The 16,341-nt window shown below is 32.1% G+C and overlaps 1 protein-coding gene across 1 annotated transcript; it reads left to right on the plus strand.

Moving 5' to 3' along the window:
- The first annotated feature begins 9,336 nt into the window (after positions 1–9,336).
- Positions 9,337–15,833, plus strand: LOC117928860 (beta-glucosidase 12-like). The gene is made up of 13 exons (XM_034848931.1): positions 9,337–9,483; positions 9,841–9,910; positions 10,665–10,723; positions 10,821–10,896; positions 12,375–12,452; positions 13,010–13,097; positions 13,244–13,499; positions 13,821–13,936; positions 14,022–14,239; positions 14,334–14,365; positions 15,064–15,166; positions 15,291–15,399; positions 15,582–15,833. The coding sequence occupies exons 1-13, from the start codon at positions 9,337–9,339 to the stop codon at positions 15,745–15,747; spliced, it is 1,518 nt and encodes a 505-aa protein (XP_034704822.1). The 3' UTR covers positions 15,748–15,833.
- Positions 15,834–16,341: the final 508 nt, after the last annotated feature.

Here is a 16,341-nt window from a genome sequence, read left to right on the forward strand (position 1 = left end):
AGGGACTTCACGACATTATCTTTTTAATGTATGTATTCAATAAGATGGAGATGATCATCTCTTTTGTATCCACATTTCATAGAGAATAAAACTTTGGTTTTCTTGTAGAATTGTTTTATTTAAATCCACAATGAATCTTTCCATCTATCCCTCGTTTCATTTGTTGTCTTTTCTTTCAAAGTGAGATCATGCTAGGAGTTTAAACAACCAAAATGATAGACATATTTTCCAAATTCTTTATTTACATTGCTTTTTTTTTTTAACAAGTATTAACAAATGGCATCCAACATACTGTAGACCTGCCAACTCTGATATATTCACTAATATTCAATTTCAATACTATGTCAATGTGTGAAAACAAGCTAATCAATTCTATTGTTGGGTGTCAGTCTTTTGCAACGGTATTTTTTAATAAATTTAAAAGTAAGAATAATTGTATAAATTGCAATTAAACAAAAGAGAAAAAGAGCAAGAAAGATGCAATTTTCATTAATAATTGTTTAAGACAACTTGCCTATATATGTCTAATTTTCTCTAACTTCAATCATAAGCTTAAGGTTATTCCACTATTAGTAAGGCTTTCAAGCCAAAGTTTTCAAACTTTTACACTTGGAGTAGACCTCATTTAACCTTTACAAAGAAACTAGGATTAAAGATACATAAGTATGAATAAGTAAAAGTAATTAATTATATGCCCAAAACACTTTCTAAAACTCAAATAAATGATTTAACAATAATTTCTCAAGATTCATCTCGTTCATAAATGTGGCTAAAGAGTTTTAAATAGAAGTTTCAATGTGGAAATAATAGTTAGGCACATTTTTTACTATACCAATTGATTGAGCAATCGACAACTCAACTAGCCATTGGAAGTACAAAGTATAAAAGGTGACTTTTGAGAAAGAGATAACTTGACTGGTTGACTAGTTGCTTAATCTATAGCCATTGCCTTGTCTCTTTACCAAAACCTCCTTAATTGATGGGTTGGGTAATTCACCATTTCCCATGTGCTTCTTAATTTCTAAAAACCTTCATTTTTTTTAGCTATAGAAAAATACTAGAGAAAGTTGGTTAAAAAATATTAGGGAAAGTTGGCAAAAAAAAAAAAAAAATCCTTATGATGTTGAAAACCTTTTAAATATGAATTAACAAATTTTAATATGGTTTTATTTGCAAAGATACTTCACCCATTTTTTGAAAAGATACAAAACAATTTGATTTAACTTGGACGAGTTTTGGTGCCTTAAAATGATCACATGTATTCCTAATTTAGCACAATCCAATTTTATATGAAATTAACCCAAAAAAGAATCTTCGATCGTGATGAGTTAATCTTCATCATGCAAACATTCATCTTTCTTAGCTATATCATTTAGTATTTTTGCAAATAAGATTGTGTATATCTTTTTATATATATATATATTCCAAAAATAATTTGGTCAAACTTTTATACTGAGCTCTTGGAACTTCCTTAAAATCATAAAGAGCCCTTTTTGAAAAAAAAAATGTAAAACATGACTGGAAAAATTATTATTATTATTATATATAGATAGATAGATACATTCAAAATGTACTTCAACATTCATTTCGTATAAACTAACATTTTAAAATATGCAAAGACATGTACCATTCTATTTTATTCAAGGTTAATTTAGAAGCAAGGGTTTCTTATAGATCATATCTTCTTCCATTTTCGAACCTTCAAACAAATAAACTGTGAAACAAAGAAAAGATAACAGAGAGACAACACTAAGAAACAGAAAAGAATACTGGAAGATATGAACGGAATGAGATAATTTTATTGAGCTAGACTGATATGCTTTATATAGGCAAACCAGTTACGTAAAAATAGAAACTAACAGTTGCTTCCATTATTCTAGCCACAGAATACTAACAACTTCCTATAATTAGCAAAGCAATAATTGAAACTAACGAACTGCAAGAGAATAGGACAACTTTGCTGACTTGATCAGCTTTATTTTTGCACGTTTTTGGTGTTGTAATTTTAACATCCCCTCTCAACACCAGCATCTTCTCTGTTAATCATCCCAAGCTGTCGACAGAAATCTTCAGACTTATTGCTGCTCAAGCTTTTTGTAAACAAATCTGCAATTTGATCCTTTGTGTTAACATGCTTGAGCTCAATTTCTTCTTGTAAGACCTTCTCCCTGATAAAGTGATAGTGCACTTCTACGTGCTTGGTCCTTGCATGGAAGACTGGATTTTCAGCCAAACGTATGGCTGATTGGTTGTCACAGTATAGTGTGACTGCTGCTTTTGTTGGCTGACGCAAATCTTTTAGCAACCGTATGAGCCAAGTACTCTCCTGTGCTGCCATTGCTGTGGCTTGATATTCTGCTTCCGTTGTTGATAAAGACACCGTTGGTTGTCTCTTGCTGCACCAAGTAACTGCTCCCCATCCAAGCATAAAAACATAGCCAGTAGTTGAACGTCGAGTGTCATGATCACCTGCATAATCAGCATCATAGAATCCAACAAGTCTGCAATCTCCATTTTTCTTGTACAGAATGCCTTCATTGAGTGTCCCCTTCACATATCTTAACACTCGACGAACTGCTTCCAAATGTGACTTCTTTGGATTTTGCATGTATCGACTTAATACACCAACTGCGTGAGAAATATCTGGTCTGCTTAAAGTTAAGTAGATTAAGCTACCTACTAATTGCCGATACATTGTTGCATCTTCTAGGTCCTTTCCTTCGAGAGCACAAACCTTTGCATTTAGTTCCATCGGAGTTGAAACTGGTTTACAATTAGACATTCCAAACTTTGTCAAGAGCTCCCTGCAATATTTCTTCTGATGAAGGACCAGCCCTTCATGAGTATAATCAACCTCTAGGCCAAGAAAATGCTTGAGCTGGCCGAGTTCTTTCATTTGGAACCGTATGGACAAATTCTCTTTTGTTAAGAGAATTTCTTCTTCATAATCTCCTGTTACAATTAAATCATCCACATACACTAACACAATAGCTATTTTTGTGTTCACAAACTTGACAAACACACTACAATCTGCAGATGTTACCAAATAGCCGCTATATGTTAGGAATTCAGCAATTTTTCCATACCAGGCTCTTGGAGCTTGTTTAAGGCCATATAGCGCCTTTCGTAGCTTGCAAACATATTCTGGATGATCTTGATTCTCGAATCCCATTGGTTGAGACATGTAAATTTCCCGATCCAGTTCTCCATGTAGGAAGGCATTCTTTACATCCATTTGCCACAAGTTCCAACTTTTGTTTGCTGCAAGTGCAAGTAGAACCCTCACCGTTGTAATCTTTGCAACTGGACTGAAGGTTTCGTCGTAGTCTAGGCCATACTGCTGAGAAAACCCCGAGCAACCAGGCGTGCCTTGTATCTTTCAATTAATCCATCTGTGCGACGTTTAATTTTATAAACCCATTTGCATGAAATAGGCTTCACACCTGTCGGCTTTGGTACAAGCACCCATGTCTGATTTTGTTCCAATGCAGCAAATTCCTCTTCCATGGCTTTATTCCACTCCACATGAATTTGTGCATCTTCAAATGTCTCAGGTTCTGCTGCAATTTCTTCTTTTGTTATTGCAGCATTAGCATATTTAGGATTTGGCCTTCTAGTTCTTGTTGACCGTCGAGGTTCAGTTGATCTGCTATGCTCTCCTTCTTCTTCACTTGGACGATCATACACGCCTGTTTGCCAAGGATGTCTGCTGCTCTCTTCTTCTTCTTCACTTGTTTGGCCTTTGTCCTCAACTGAAACTTCTCCCTCACCTGATTCCAGTTGAAAATGGATAGGGTGCAAGGAGTCTGAAACTGGTTTTGTTTCTTTTTCGGCTGGCCACCATGAAGATGCTTCATCAAACACCACATTTCGTGATGTATAACACTTCCCAGTCATAGCATCACAACATTTCCAGCCTTTTCTTTGACTGTCATAACCCACAAAAATACACTTCACAGCTTTCTTATCAATTTTGCTACGTAAATGATCAGAAATAAACACATAGCACACACACCCAAAAACACGAAAATAGCTGACCACAGGTTTCATGTTCCATAATTTTTCAAAGGGTGAAAGAAAGCATAACCGTTGTTGTGGAAGCCTGTTGATCACATACGCAGCAGTCTTCATGGCCTCTGCCCAGAAACGTCTAGGGACATTTTTTGCATGGAGCATGCATCGACAAATTTCTGTGAGGTGCCTATTCTTCCTTTCTGCGATGCCATTCTGTTGTGGGGTATTGGCACATGTGAATTGATGACTTATTCGATGACTCTGTAAGAACTTGAAGAATTCATCTGACGTATATTCTCCCCCATTATCCGTGCGTAGAGACTGAATATGTCCACCAGTTTCGGCTTCTGCTGCACTCTTGAATTCTTTGAATTTTGAGAATGTTTCAGATTTCTCCTTCTGAAAATATATCCATACATACTGTGAAAAGTCATCAATAAAGGTCACCATGTACCTCATTCCACTGAGGGATGCTTGTTTTACCGGGCCAAACACATCAGAATGAACCAATTCTAATGGTTTCTTTGCTTTGAATTTTGACTCTTCATACGGCAATTGGTGTGCCTTTCCATATTGACATCCTTCACATACCACATCTGTTTTTACTTCAAGTTGAGGAAGACCTTCCACCATTGATTTCTTCATCATCACAGCCAGCTTTGAATAGCTGACATGACTCAACCGTGAGTGCCATAAATCTGGTGTTTCATTCTTCCTGGTCTTATCTATGTATGCAGTTTCTGCTGACATTACATAGACTGATTCTCGCCTCTGACCCTTCATTAGTGGCTCCTCTGTAACCTCAAGATTGTGATAAACTCTCACATCTTGTGGACCAAATAAAACATAATGCCCAGCCGATGTTAACTGTGACACCGAGAGAAGATTTTTCTTCATACCTGGAACATGGTAAACCTTCTGCAGTGCAACTTCATTGTCATTGTGATGGTTAGAAACCATTGTATTACCAACATGAGCTATTGGTAACTTTGAATTGTTGGCTGTTATTACCACACGATTTCCCTTGTATTCTGTCAAATTTTGCAGCTTCTCCTTATCTCCAGTCATGTGACTTGAACAGCCGGAGTCTACAATCCAGTCACTTTCATAATCAATTTGATCAGACATATTTGTTGTGAAGGCTTGTTCATCATCTTCTCCTGCTATAGATATTGTCTGAATATCCCATTCGGCTTCAATTCTGGTGTTAACAACATCACACAGAATCGTTGTTGCAGTAAGAGCCAGTTCATTGTCTTCTTCCTCTGTGACAAGTAGTGCCTCTGCATCCCATTCATCTTCAACTTTAGAGGTAGCAACATTACTCTCCATGTATTTTTTCTGCAAATTACAGACTCTGGCCATATGACCTCTCTTCCCGCAATTGTAACATTTACCTTCAAATTTCTTGTTGTTGCTTTGATTTTTCCAGCCTCCCATTGAATGGTTGCCTTCTGCACTTTGATTTTTCCAGCCTTCTGCACCTTGATTTTTCCAGCCTCCCATTGCACGATTGCCTCCTGCACCTTGATGACTTTTGATCTTGTCACTGTACTTCTTCACTCCACCATTTCCATACTGCTTAAAGTTCCTACTGCCTTTGCTGACGTAGAGTGCTTCCTCTTCACCCTTGGTTGAAGCTCCTCCCATTTGCTTAGCTAAGGCTTCTTGTCCAGCAAGCAAATTCTCAAACTCAACAAGTGATGGTTGGTTTTGCCATCCTTGTACTGCAGCAACAAAGCTTCTGAATTCTGGACGTAAACCATGAATGATTATTCTTTTCATCCTGGTTTCACCAATTGGAGCTTCTGTATCCAATTCAGAAATCTCTCTGCATAAAGTCTTCACTTTATGAAAGAACTGGGCAACAGGAAGCTCACGTTGAGCTACTGACAGCAGTTCACTCTCCAGTAGTTGGAGTTTTGTGTCATTCTTCTTGGAAAATAGCTTGGCAAATGTATTCCAAGCTTCATGAGGAATTTTGGCATCTCGAATATGTTCCAGCACATCTTCTTCTATTGTAGTTTTCAAAGCAAACATTGCTTTGCCTGCCTTTATCTTCCATTTGCATAGAGTACCGCTTGCATCTTCAGCCTCTAGTTGTGTAATTTCACAACCACTCACAACTTCCCACAAATCTTGGCCCTGCATGTAAGACATCATGCCTGTTGACCAAGTTTTGTAGTTCTGATTGTTGAGCTTCTTAATCCCTCCAATGACTTGAAGATCACCCATCTCACTCTCTCTTTTCCTCACGTGTTTAACTCTCAATACTCTCTTTTCCTTACGTGTTTAGCTCTCAAAAAACAGAAACAAAGATCTCTCTTAAACAAGGCTCTGATACCAATTGTGAAACAAAGAAAAGATAACAAAGAGACAACACTAAGAAATAGAAAAGAATACTGGAAGATATGAACGGAATGAGATAATTTTATTGAGTTGGACTGATATGCTTTATATAGGCAAACCAGTTACGTAAAAATAGAAACTAACAGTTGCTTCCATTATTCTAGCCACAGAATACTAACAACTTCCTATAATTAGCAAAGCAATAATTGAAACTAACGAACTGCAAGAGAATAGGACAACTTTGCTGACTTGATCAGCTTTATTTTTGCACGTTTTTGGTGTTGTAATTTTAACATAAACTAGTTTCATCCACATTGGTTCTAAAAATCTAACTAGTTCTTACGTCCGATCGATCATTAAGTTTAGGCACTAATTCCATCATATTGTTTCCATCAAATGATTTAACATTTTCTCTTGGCATAAATCCAAAATTCTCCATCCTAACCTCATGAAAATTTTAAATTCAAGAAGACAAAAGTAAATAAATGTAAGTCAATAATGAATTCTTACTCCTCTTCTTGTATCAATAATTTGGCTTTTTTAAGAGATTTTGCTTTGTTTGCTCACTTTTTTTATGGAGTTTCTTCAACTTCATTTGGTTTTGCATTTTCTTCCACTTCATTTGGGCTATAATAGAGAAACTTTGGAGTTTTGGTCCAATTATCAAATTAAAAGATGGAAGAACTTCCTATTACCAATGAATAAATTATTAACTAAATTTTATGTGAAAATGATTATTTTGAAAAATCAATTTTGGATGTATAAAACATAGGGTTAATTCCATTCACCTCCCCTAAGGTTTCGGCTAAATATATTTAGTCATCATAATTTTGAAATTTTATCAAATATATCCCTTATCCTTTTCGTTTTCATTTTCTAGTTTGAATTTTCACTCACCTTCTCTCTCACTCAAAATAAGAAAGGTGCATGACGATAAATATTGATAAATTGTTCAAGATAATCTCTAGTAGAGAAACTAAAGTTTTGTCCAAGGTTGAAGTTTAAAATCTAGAGTATAAGAAAAAAAAAACAAAAAAACAAAAACAAAAGTAATATAATTACATTATTCATCTTTAAAAATTCTGTTATAATTTTGATCACATAGAAGGAAAAGGATTCTCTACCACCAATTTCTCGGGAAACTGCCATGATCTCCTAGAATAGCAGTATATGGTTCCTCTGAAAATGGTCACTAATTAGATATAGTTCCTGACCAATTCAAATAAAATTTATAACAAAATGTATGCAAATCATTTTATGATCTGAAATTCTAAGGGAAAGAATGGCTAAACAGTAACAATTATGCATAAAGACACATGCCTGAACTGAAGACATTAATTGACCCAAAATACTCATTCTTAATTATGAGAAGCACACACTACAAATTAAAATAAAGAAGAATTGTTTCTTTCTTTCTTTTTCTTTTTTTAAAAAATAAGTTCTTATTCTTTGATGATGAGCTCATCCACTTTACAATCATTAATATATGTAAAATCAATTACAAACTACCAAGCAATTTGGTAGTACGTTGGCTCATAAATTAACAACCAATTTTCTTAATTAATTAGTGCTTCATCCTCCCCATCCATTTAAAATTTCAATCACATCATACTTTGAATAAAAAGAAAATCCAGCATACCTACATAGTGACCAATAAGATCAAAACTCTAGTGAGTTCTATAAAAGGTCCCATTCAACTCCATCCACAGGTATAAATGCGTACAAATCTCTAAGATTCAACTCTCAATTGCAAACCACCCATTGCTTGATTTCTCATAGAAATTAATACCGGACCCATCTCAAATTATGGTAACATGGCCTCTTCATTTTGGCCTTTTCAACCTAGGTTTTACAGCCAACTTAAGTTTACAAGTTCTTGCGATGATGTATAGTCGCTCGCATCTCTCCCATCTTGTACCAATTTTTTATATAGTGGATTTTTCTTCTCTATTCGTGATTTTTTTCATCTAGGGTTTTTCATGTAAATATATGTATTCTTATTCTATTTTGTTTCTTATTATCTATTCTCATTATTCCGTAACAAAAATAATTTACAATGACATATAGTCTTTTATGTTAAGGAATCATGCATCAAAATAAGCTTTTTTTCTTGTAGTTAAAATTGGATAATATAATATCTTATTAATTACATATCGAATTAGTATTTAATTAAGTTTCATTCATTCCTCTACTTTCATGGATCAAGGATCAAATAACATTATGTACTTTACCATTTAATTTAAGGAAGTTTAATTTCATGAGGATAGATTAGTGTTTCCATTATTTTATCTCAGTTCAAAGTAGCATGGATTTTAATTATTATTTTTAAAACAAATTAATTTGTTTGCTATTAAGGTTTTGCTCTCAATTTTTATTTTTCACTAAAAGGTTTAACATTTTGCTATTGGTATTCAAGTTTTTCATAATTGCAAAAAAAAATAGATAATATTCATTACAATTCTCTTATCAGACTTTAAACTTCAACTTCAATGTCCTCCTAACTAAATGATGTTTGCCTAATTATCATTATGGAAAAAAAATATATCCATAATATGTAACATATCAAAAATCATGGAGATGTATAAGATGTTTCTAAATATATAATTGTCTCATTTTGACTAGTCCTCTTAACAGTTCTAGCCATACTTTGATAGCAATATATAATATGCCTATGGATGAAATTTTCACAACAAAAATGTCACATAATTAATGGATTGATTTCCTCTAATTTGGATCTATACAAAGAGAGTAAAGATGAAACTTGAAACCACAACTACTCATGGCAACTTATCAGTACTGCTCATTACTCCTAGGCCTACTAATCCTGGTTAGCTCATTGGCTTGGACTGAGCCAGTGGTAGCTGACTCCTTCAATTGGAGTAGTTAGCAAAAATGTCACATTAATTGATTGATTTCCTCTAATTTGGATCTATATAAAGGGAGTGAAGATGAACCTTGAAACCACAGCTACTCATGGCAACTCATCAGTGCTCATTACCACTAGGCCTACTAATCCTGGTTAGCTCATTGGCTTGGACTGAGCCAGTGGTAGCTGCCTCCTTCAATCGAAGTAGTTTTCCGGCCGGATTCATTTTTGGAACAGGTTCGGCTTCTTATCAGGTAAGGATGTATTTTTACGGATTCAGAGATTAATTTTAATTTATTATAACTTTTTTTGTTTTTTTTAGTATGTTCATAATAGAGATCTGACATTTTCATGGTATCAAAAAACAACTTTTATAGATAATAGTGAACACCCATCACAACTTGCCACATTATCAAAAATCACTTTAATTTGTACCATGCAATGGTGTGATTGCTTTAGATCTAAATTCCATTTTTTTTTTTTATTCTAAATCCATTTTTTCCATATATTTCAAATGTTCAAGTTTGAAGTTCGATATGCTATGTATTCTATATCATATCATTTTCTTATTTTTAATATAAATTAATATGTTCTGTGCATTGATTTTTCAGTATGAAGGTGCAGCAAACGAAGGTGGCAGAGGTCCTAGTATATGGGATACTTTCAGTCATAAATACCCAGGTCTCTCTTTGAGTTGAATAATTTTCCTGACTTTTTTTAACACAAAAAGTCTATGATGATTGTGTTTGGATTTAAGCTTGAAGGTTTAGGATAACATTTGAGTTTTAAAACTTAAAATTCAAAATAATAATAATAATTTATATTTTTTGAAAAGAAAAAGCAAGTAAGATAATGACAAAAACTTTTATTATTAAATTTAAATTATTTTATTTTTTATTTTTCTCTAAGAAAAAGAGCACTTAAAATAGTTTAGGTTTTGCTATTAGGAAGTGATTGCAAATGGTGACAAGAATACGAAGTTGAGATCTGATAATCTTCATCCCAAAAAGATAAAATGAAAAATTAAGTGAAGTGGACAGGATGGATCAATAGAAGAACCCACCTTCCTGGTTTAATTTTTTATTTTTTGAAATTATATTAAAAATTAATTTAATTGTAAACAAATAAATATTATAAATTATAATTATTTACATATATATATACATATTAAATTTATATATTTTTATTTAAGAATATATAAATTATAATTTTCAAAAATTATATTGAATCATTATTTGATCACAATTGAACCATCGACCCAACTAGTGAATTGTGGCTTGATAACTTTTCTAATTCAATAATTGATATGAATTTAAAAGCATTAAAAATAATTTAGATAAGATTAGAATCTAATCAATGAATAATTATATTATATATTGATATATAAATAAAAAAATTAATTATATTTCTTAACTTTTTTGTGATGACAATATAGATAGGATAACGGATGGTAGCAATGGCGATGTTGCAAATGATTTCTATCATTGTTATAAGGTTTGGAATTCCTCGTATTATCTCTTCCTTTTCATTTTTCTTTCATTAATATTATAAAAATTATGGTGATAGTTATTTAAATATTTGAATTTAATAGGAAGATGTGCATACAATGAAAGAATTGGGAATGGATGCTTTCAGATTCTCAATATCTTGGTCTAGGGTGTTGCCTCGTAAGTTTTTTGTTTCAATATTTTTATAAATTTTTATATAATATTAAATTTTCTACTAGGATTTCTTTATAATGTATGAAAATGTTAGAAAAGTTGTGATATTTAATTATTAATTAACTTTGTTTAATTTTCTTCCCAAACAACAAAGAAGTTGATTTTAAAAGAAATAAGGAAATTAAGAAAAAATAAATAATAAAAAAAGATCATTATGTCTTCTCCACATTGAAGTGGATTCTTTGGCTAGAGAAGTTCTCCAACCCCAATTTGAATAAGCATAATTTTGACTAGATATAAAAGAGACAAATCTATATAAATGACTCTAGATGATGATCTCACTCATGGAAGGACAAATAAGGTCATACAAGTTCACCTCTATGTTTAAAAAATTCTTTGTATCATATCTTCCTTGATTCTAATAATTCAACATGAAATAAATATTAAAAAAAAAAAGTAATAAACTACTAGTAAAGTCATGTCATGTGTAAATATCATCTATTGCTTAGTTATACATTGATGGATAGTCATGCATGATGTTCTCTTTGTCAACTCCGCATTAATCATATATTAAATCTGAACTACTTCAAATCCACCATCTCTCATAATGTCACAATATATTTAATTAAATACATTAGATAAATCACCCATTATAAATAAATAAAAAATTTGATAATGAGAGATATCACACCTAATGACAATTGAAAAGATATCATATCTCAAAAGATGTATCATACGATTGCAAAATTGACTTTAATTTTTTTTTTTCATATTTATATATTTGTGGAATAGAATCAACAAAGGCAGTTAATATATATTTGAAGTAAAATAAGTTTATAGTAAAAGTGACTTCATTGTTAATTAATGAAAATTAAAAATGATAAATTAACTAATCTTCTATCAAACTGTTATTAAATAATCATTGATTTTGACATTACTCTTGTTTTTTATAGAAATGGTTATTTAAAAAAACCTCCATATTATATTATCTTTAAACTTAATGCCATAAACATACAAAGCTTATATTACATTATTTGTATGCTTAGCATCACAACATGTGACATTAAAGAGTGGCAATGACCTAAATTCACCTAAAATATGGTTAAATCTAAAAAGCCAAGTTCATTGTTAATATTGTTTAAGGATTATATTTAAGAAAGATTCCAATTACAATTAAAATTAACTTGAATAATATGTTGTCTTATCTATTGAAAAGCATTAAGGATGGCTTATCAATGTCTCCCAAAAGAACAACCCTCGAATACCTAGTTACATAAGTAGATCTCAAAAATGAGGAAAAAAAAAAAAGAAAGAATTATTCATCACATGATTTAGGAAAAATGACAAAGAATTGTTGAAGTTATATAGTCTTTTCAACCAATGTGACAATATAAGTAACATAATTATAAACTGACCTCTCATTCCAAGGAGTATAGCATTCCATTTTCTTTTGTTTGGAACAAATATAAATTTTTGTAACTCAGGTGGGAAGCTAAGCAGAGGAGTAAATAAGGAAGGTATCAACTTTTACAACAATCTCATCAATGAACTACTATCAAAAGGTCATTACTCACTCTCATCTCTTTATGTTTTGATGATTAGCTAGTTACATTTGAGGCTGTGACTTGAGCTAACTCTACCCATTAACTCAAATCCTAATTACAAAACTAACTTTTAACTTCAATTTAGAAAAATAAGCTTAAGTTGAACGTGAGTTAGGTGATCTAGATTGAATAATATTAATTGGGTTAGCTAAGACTTTAAATAAATAATTTTCATGTTTGGGTTAAGTTTAGATTGACCACCAACCTATCTAACTCATTCGAGTTGCACCCACTAACATTAATGCACATAAATCTAGGACCTCAATGGATCGGGTGGGAATTTGACTTAGATGTGATCAGCCGAACCATCATTTTAGGATGGACTAATACCTAAGATTGAGCCACCATTTGGGCTTTTGGACCAAAAATGTACCCCTGTAAGTATCGTAATTGAATTAAGCTTCAATTGAGGTTGTAAAAGTCAACCCACAAACTCAAACATTCAACCCAAGAAATGAACTATTTGGATCAAAAAACTTAAAGAACTTGTTCCATATATGTTTCACTTTCCACAGGTCTACAACCCTATGTGACAATATTTCACTTTGATCTTCCACAAGCACTAGAAGATGAGTATGGTGGCTTTTTAAGCCCAAACATTATGTAAGCGAAATCAAACCCTGCTTTATTTACCATTCTATACAAAAGAATCTTTAACTATATATCTAAATGTATATACAACACATTTGTGGGGCAAATTTTTTGTTTGTGAACACGATATATATGTAACATTACCATCTGTTCGATAGAGATGATTTTCGGGACTTTGCGGAGCTTTGCTTTAAGGAGTTTGGTGATCGAGTGAAGTATTGGATCACCCTCAACGAGCCATGGTCTTACAGCAGTGGTGGTTATGACCAAGGAATCTCAGCACCAGGACGATGCTCTAAGTGGGTTAATGGAGCATGCACAGCTGGGAACTCTGCCATTGAGCCTTACCTGGTAGGCCACCATCTGCTTCTTTCTCATGCAGCTGCAGTAAAAGTGTACCAGGATAGATACCAGGTAAGTATGCAATAGTGTTTAGTAAATTAAATTCACGGATAGTCTAGTACATTTCGTCTGTGCATCTATAGTTAGGATTATCAATGAATTATGAACTATAATATTAAGTTATTAATTAACCTAAATATTTAAGTTTTTAATAAGAAACTAGTAATTCATATAAAGTTTATTAGCATTTGGACTATTACATAACATGTAACAAAATTTAAAATAGTATTTCCAATTGTTTGTCAAATTTTATGAGTCTTTTAGAATGGAAAAATCGTTATCATTGCTATAATCCTTAACTAGAAATGCTATGCTAATATATAAACTATGTAGGCATCTCAAAAGGGGAAGATTGGAATAACATTGGTGTCTAAGTGGATGGTACCCTACTCTGACCAGAATGCGGATAAGAAAGCAGCCATAAGAGCCCTAGATTTCATGTTTGGATGGTTAGTATATGCATGTGTGCTCAACAATTAGCCTCTTGATTAAAAATTACTACACTAATATTATTACATGTTTGTCCATATATAGGTTTATGAATCCATTAACCTATGGCGATTATCCATATAGCATGCGCATGCTTGTTGGACCACGACTGCCAAAGTTCACCCCTGAGCAATCTATACTAGTGAAAGGGTCCTTTGATTTTCTTGGATTGAATTACTACACTGCAAATTATGCAGCTAATGTTCCTGTTGCTAATACTGTTAACGTGCGCTACTCCACAGATTCTCTTGCTAATCTCACCGGTGAAGTTATACTAATTCCTCATATTTTGATTCATGATCACTATAAACCTATGTAATTAATATTTTCTTTGTTTTTTTTCCTTTGGTTTGATAGTACAACGCAATGGAATCCCCATCGGTCCAACGGTATGTGAGCAAAAAAAGTTGTTGCTAAAACACTAATAAAAAAACCATATTATGCATGAATAGATAGTTGTAGTTAGGGTTGACAAAGTTTGATATAATTTATTAACATGATCTGAATCCAACATCTTTTTCAAGGGTTTAATCGAGTATAATAGTATTTTGGTCAAATTTATATTTACCTACATAACTCATTTAATAAATAGGTTGTTTTTGGGTTAACTTATATAACATAAATTTTACTCAAATTAATAACCTATTTAATAATCATATTGATTAATTTCTTATAATTTTAACTTATTTAAGTTATATTTGACTTGTATAAACTTTCATTTTGAATAAATAAGTCAAAATTGAGTCATAAACACGTAGGTTGAAAAGTTAATTATATAGACTCACACAAAATCTAACTCAATTGGATTATTAAATAATACCTAATTATTAAATGGATTAAATATGTTACATAACGTGTTACCTATTTAATAATTAGGTTGTGTTTGAGTTTATATTTTTAACTACATTATTATTTGTGTCATCTTTGGATTGACTTATTCAGTCAAGTGTTCCACTTTTAACACAATACAAACCAATAATATGAATTGTTAGCCCTATATAGCATAGCATGCTTCTCTTTAGAGGAGCATAAAGATCATCAGTTCGTTCATTTTCATAAATTACGTATATGGAGAATGTATCTGCAGACTGGTTCAACTTGGCTCAATGTCTATCCTAGTGGAATTTGGAGTCTTTTACTCTATGTGAAGAGAAAATACAACAATCCACTTATTTACATCACTGAAAATGGTAAGGCTAATGACTTTTCATTAATTTCCTTTTTGTTCACATGTTATTTTAGAAATATATAACTCAAAAGAATTCTCTTATTACATCTTTAGTCAATTAACATAAATGTTTGAATCTATTTTAGGTGTTAGTGAAGTCAATAATAATACCTTAACACTTAAGGAGGCCTTGAAGGACCCGAAGAGGATAGATTACTACTACCGTCATCTTTTATTCCTTCAATTAGCCATCAAGTGAGTTTAATTTTTTGGATGTACAATTTTTTTTTCTAGTGTTTAGGGTTCTTGCAATTACTCAATCCTGAATGATTTCATTTTGTCTATAGTAAGTATATTTATAACAATTTTATGACTATTTGATTGCACAAAATAAAAGAAACACATGCTAATATATATATATATTCCTTTTTTTGTAGGGATGGTGTTAATGTAAAGGGTTATTTTGCATGGTCATTATTGGATAACTATGAATGGAGTTTTGGCTACACTGTTAGGTTTGGCATTTTCTTTGTCGATTATGAAAATGGCTTGAAAAGATACCCCAAGCATTCAGCTATATGGTTCAAGAAATTCCTCTTATAATAGAGGAGTTCCACAACAATATCTTTTCAATATATGAATTCAATAAGATGGAGATGATCATCTCTTTGTATGCCCATTGCATAATATCTTTGGTTTTGCACTCGAACTGCTTTAATTAAATCTATAATGCATCTTCTTTTGTGTTGATTTTACGGTATGTATCTCATTTTATTATTGTCCTATCTTTCAAAGTAAGATCGTGTTAAGAGTTTAAGTGACTAAAATGATATTTGTACTTTCAATCCTCTCATCAAATTGTGTAATACTTTTAGATCCTTTCATCTAATTGTTTTCTCTGCAATGAATGGCTAATAATAGCATAAAATATACATTTTATAAAATAAAGTCATTTATATTAATGTAATTACATAGACAATTCTTGATATATTGGTGTACAAAACAAATTTCTCTTAAATAGAGAATTTTGTATCCCCATTTCAAAATAGCCTTGATTTTTTTCATAGAACTATTGCAATTAAATTCACAACGCATCTTTTTGTGGGTTGATTTTACATTTTGTCTCTCGTCTCAATATTGTCCTCCCTCTCAAAGTAAGATCATATTAAGAGTTAAAATGACTAAAATGATATTTGT

This window comes from Vitis riparia, chromosome 13, assembly GCF_004353265.1.
Source record: "Vitis riparia cultivar Riparia Gloire de Montpellier isolate 1030 chromosome 13, EGFV_Vit.rip_1.0, whole genome shotgun sequence".
In the NCBI taxonomy this organism is placed as follows: domain Eukaryota; kingdom Viridiplantae; phylum Streptophyta; class Magnoliopsida; order Vitales; family Vitaceae; genus Vitis; species Vitis riparia.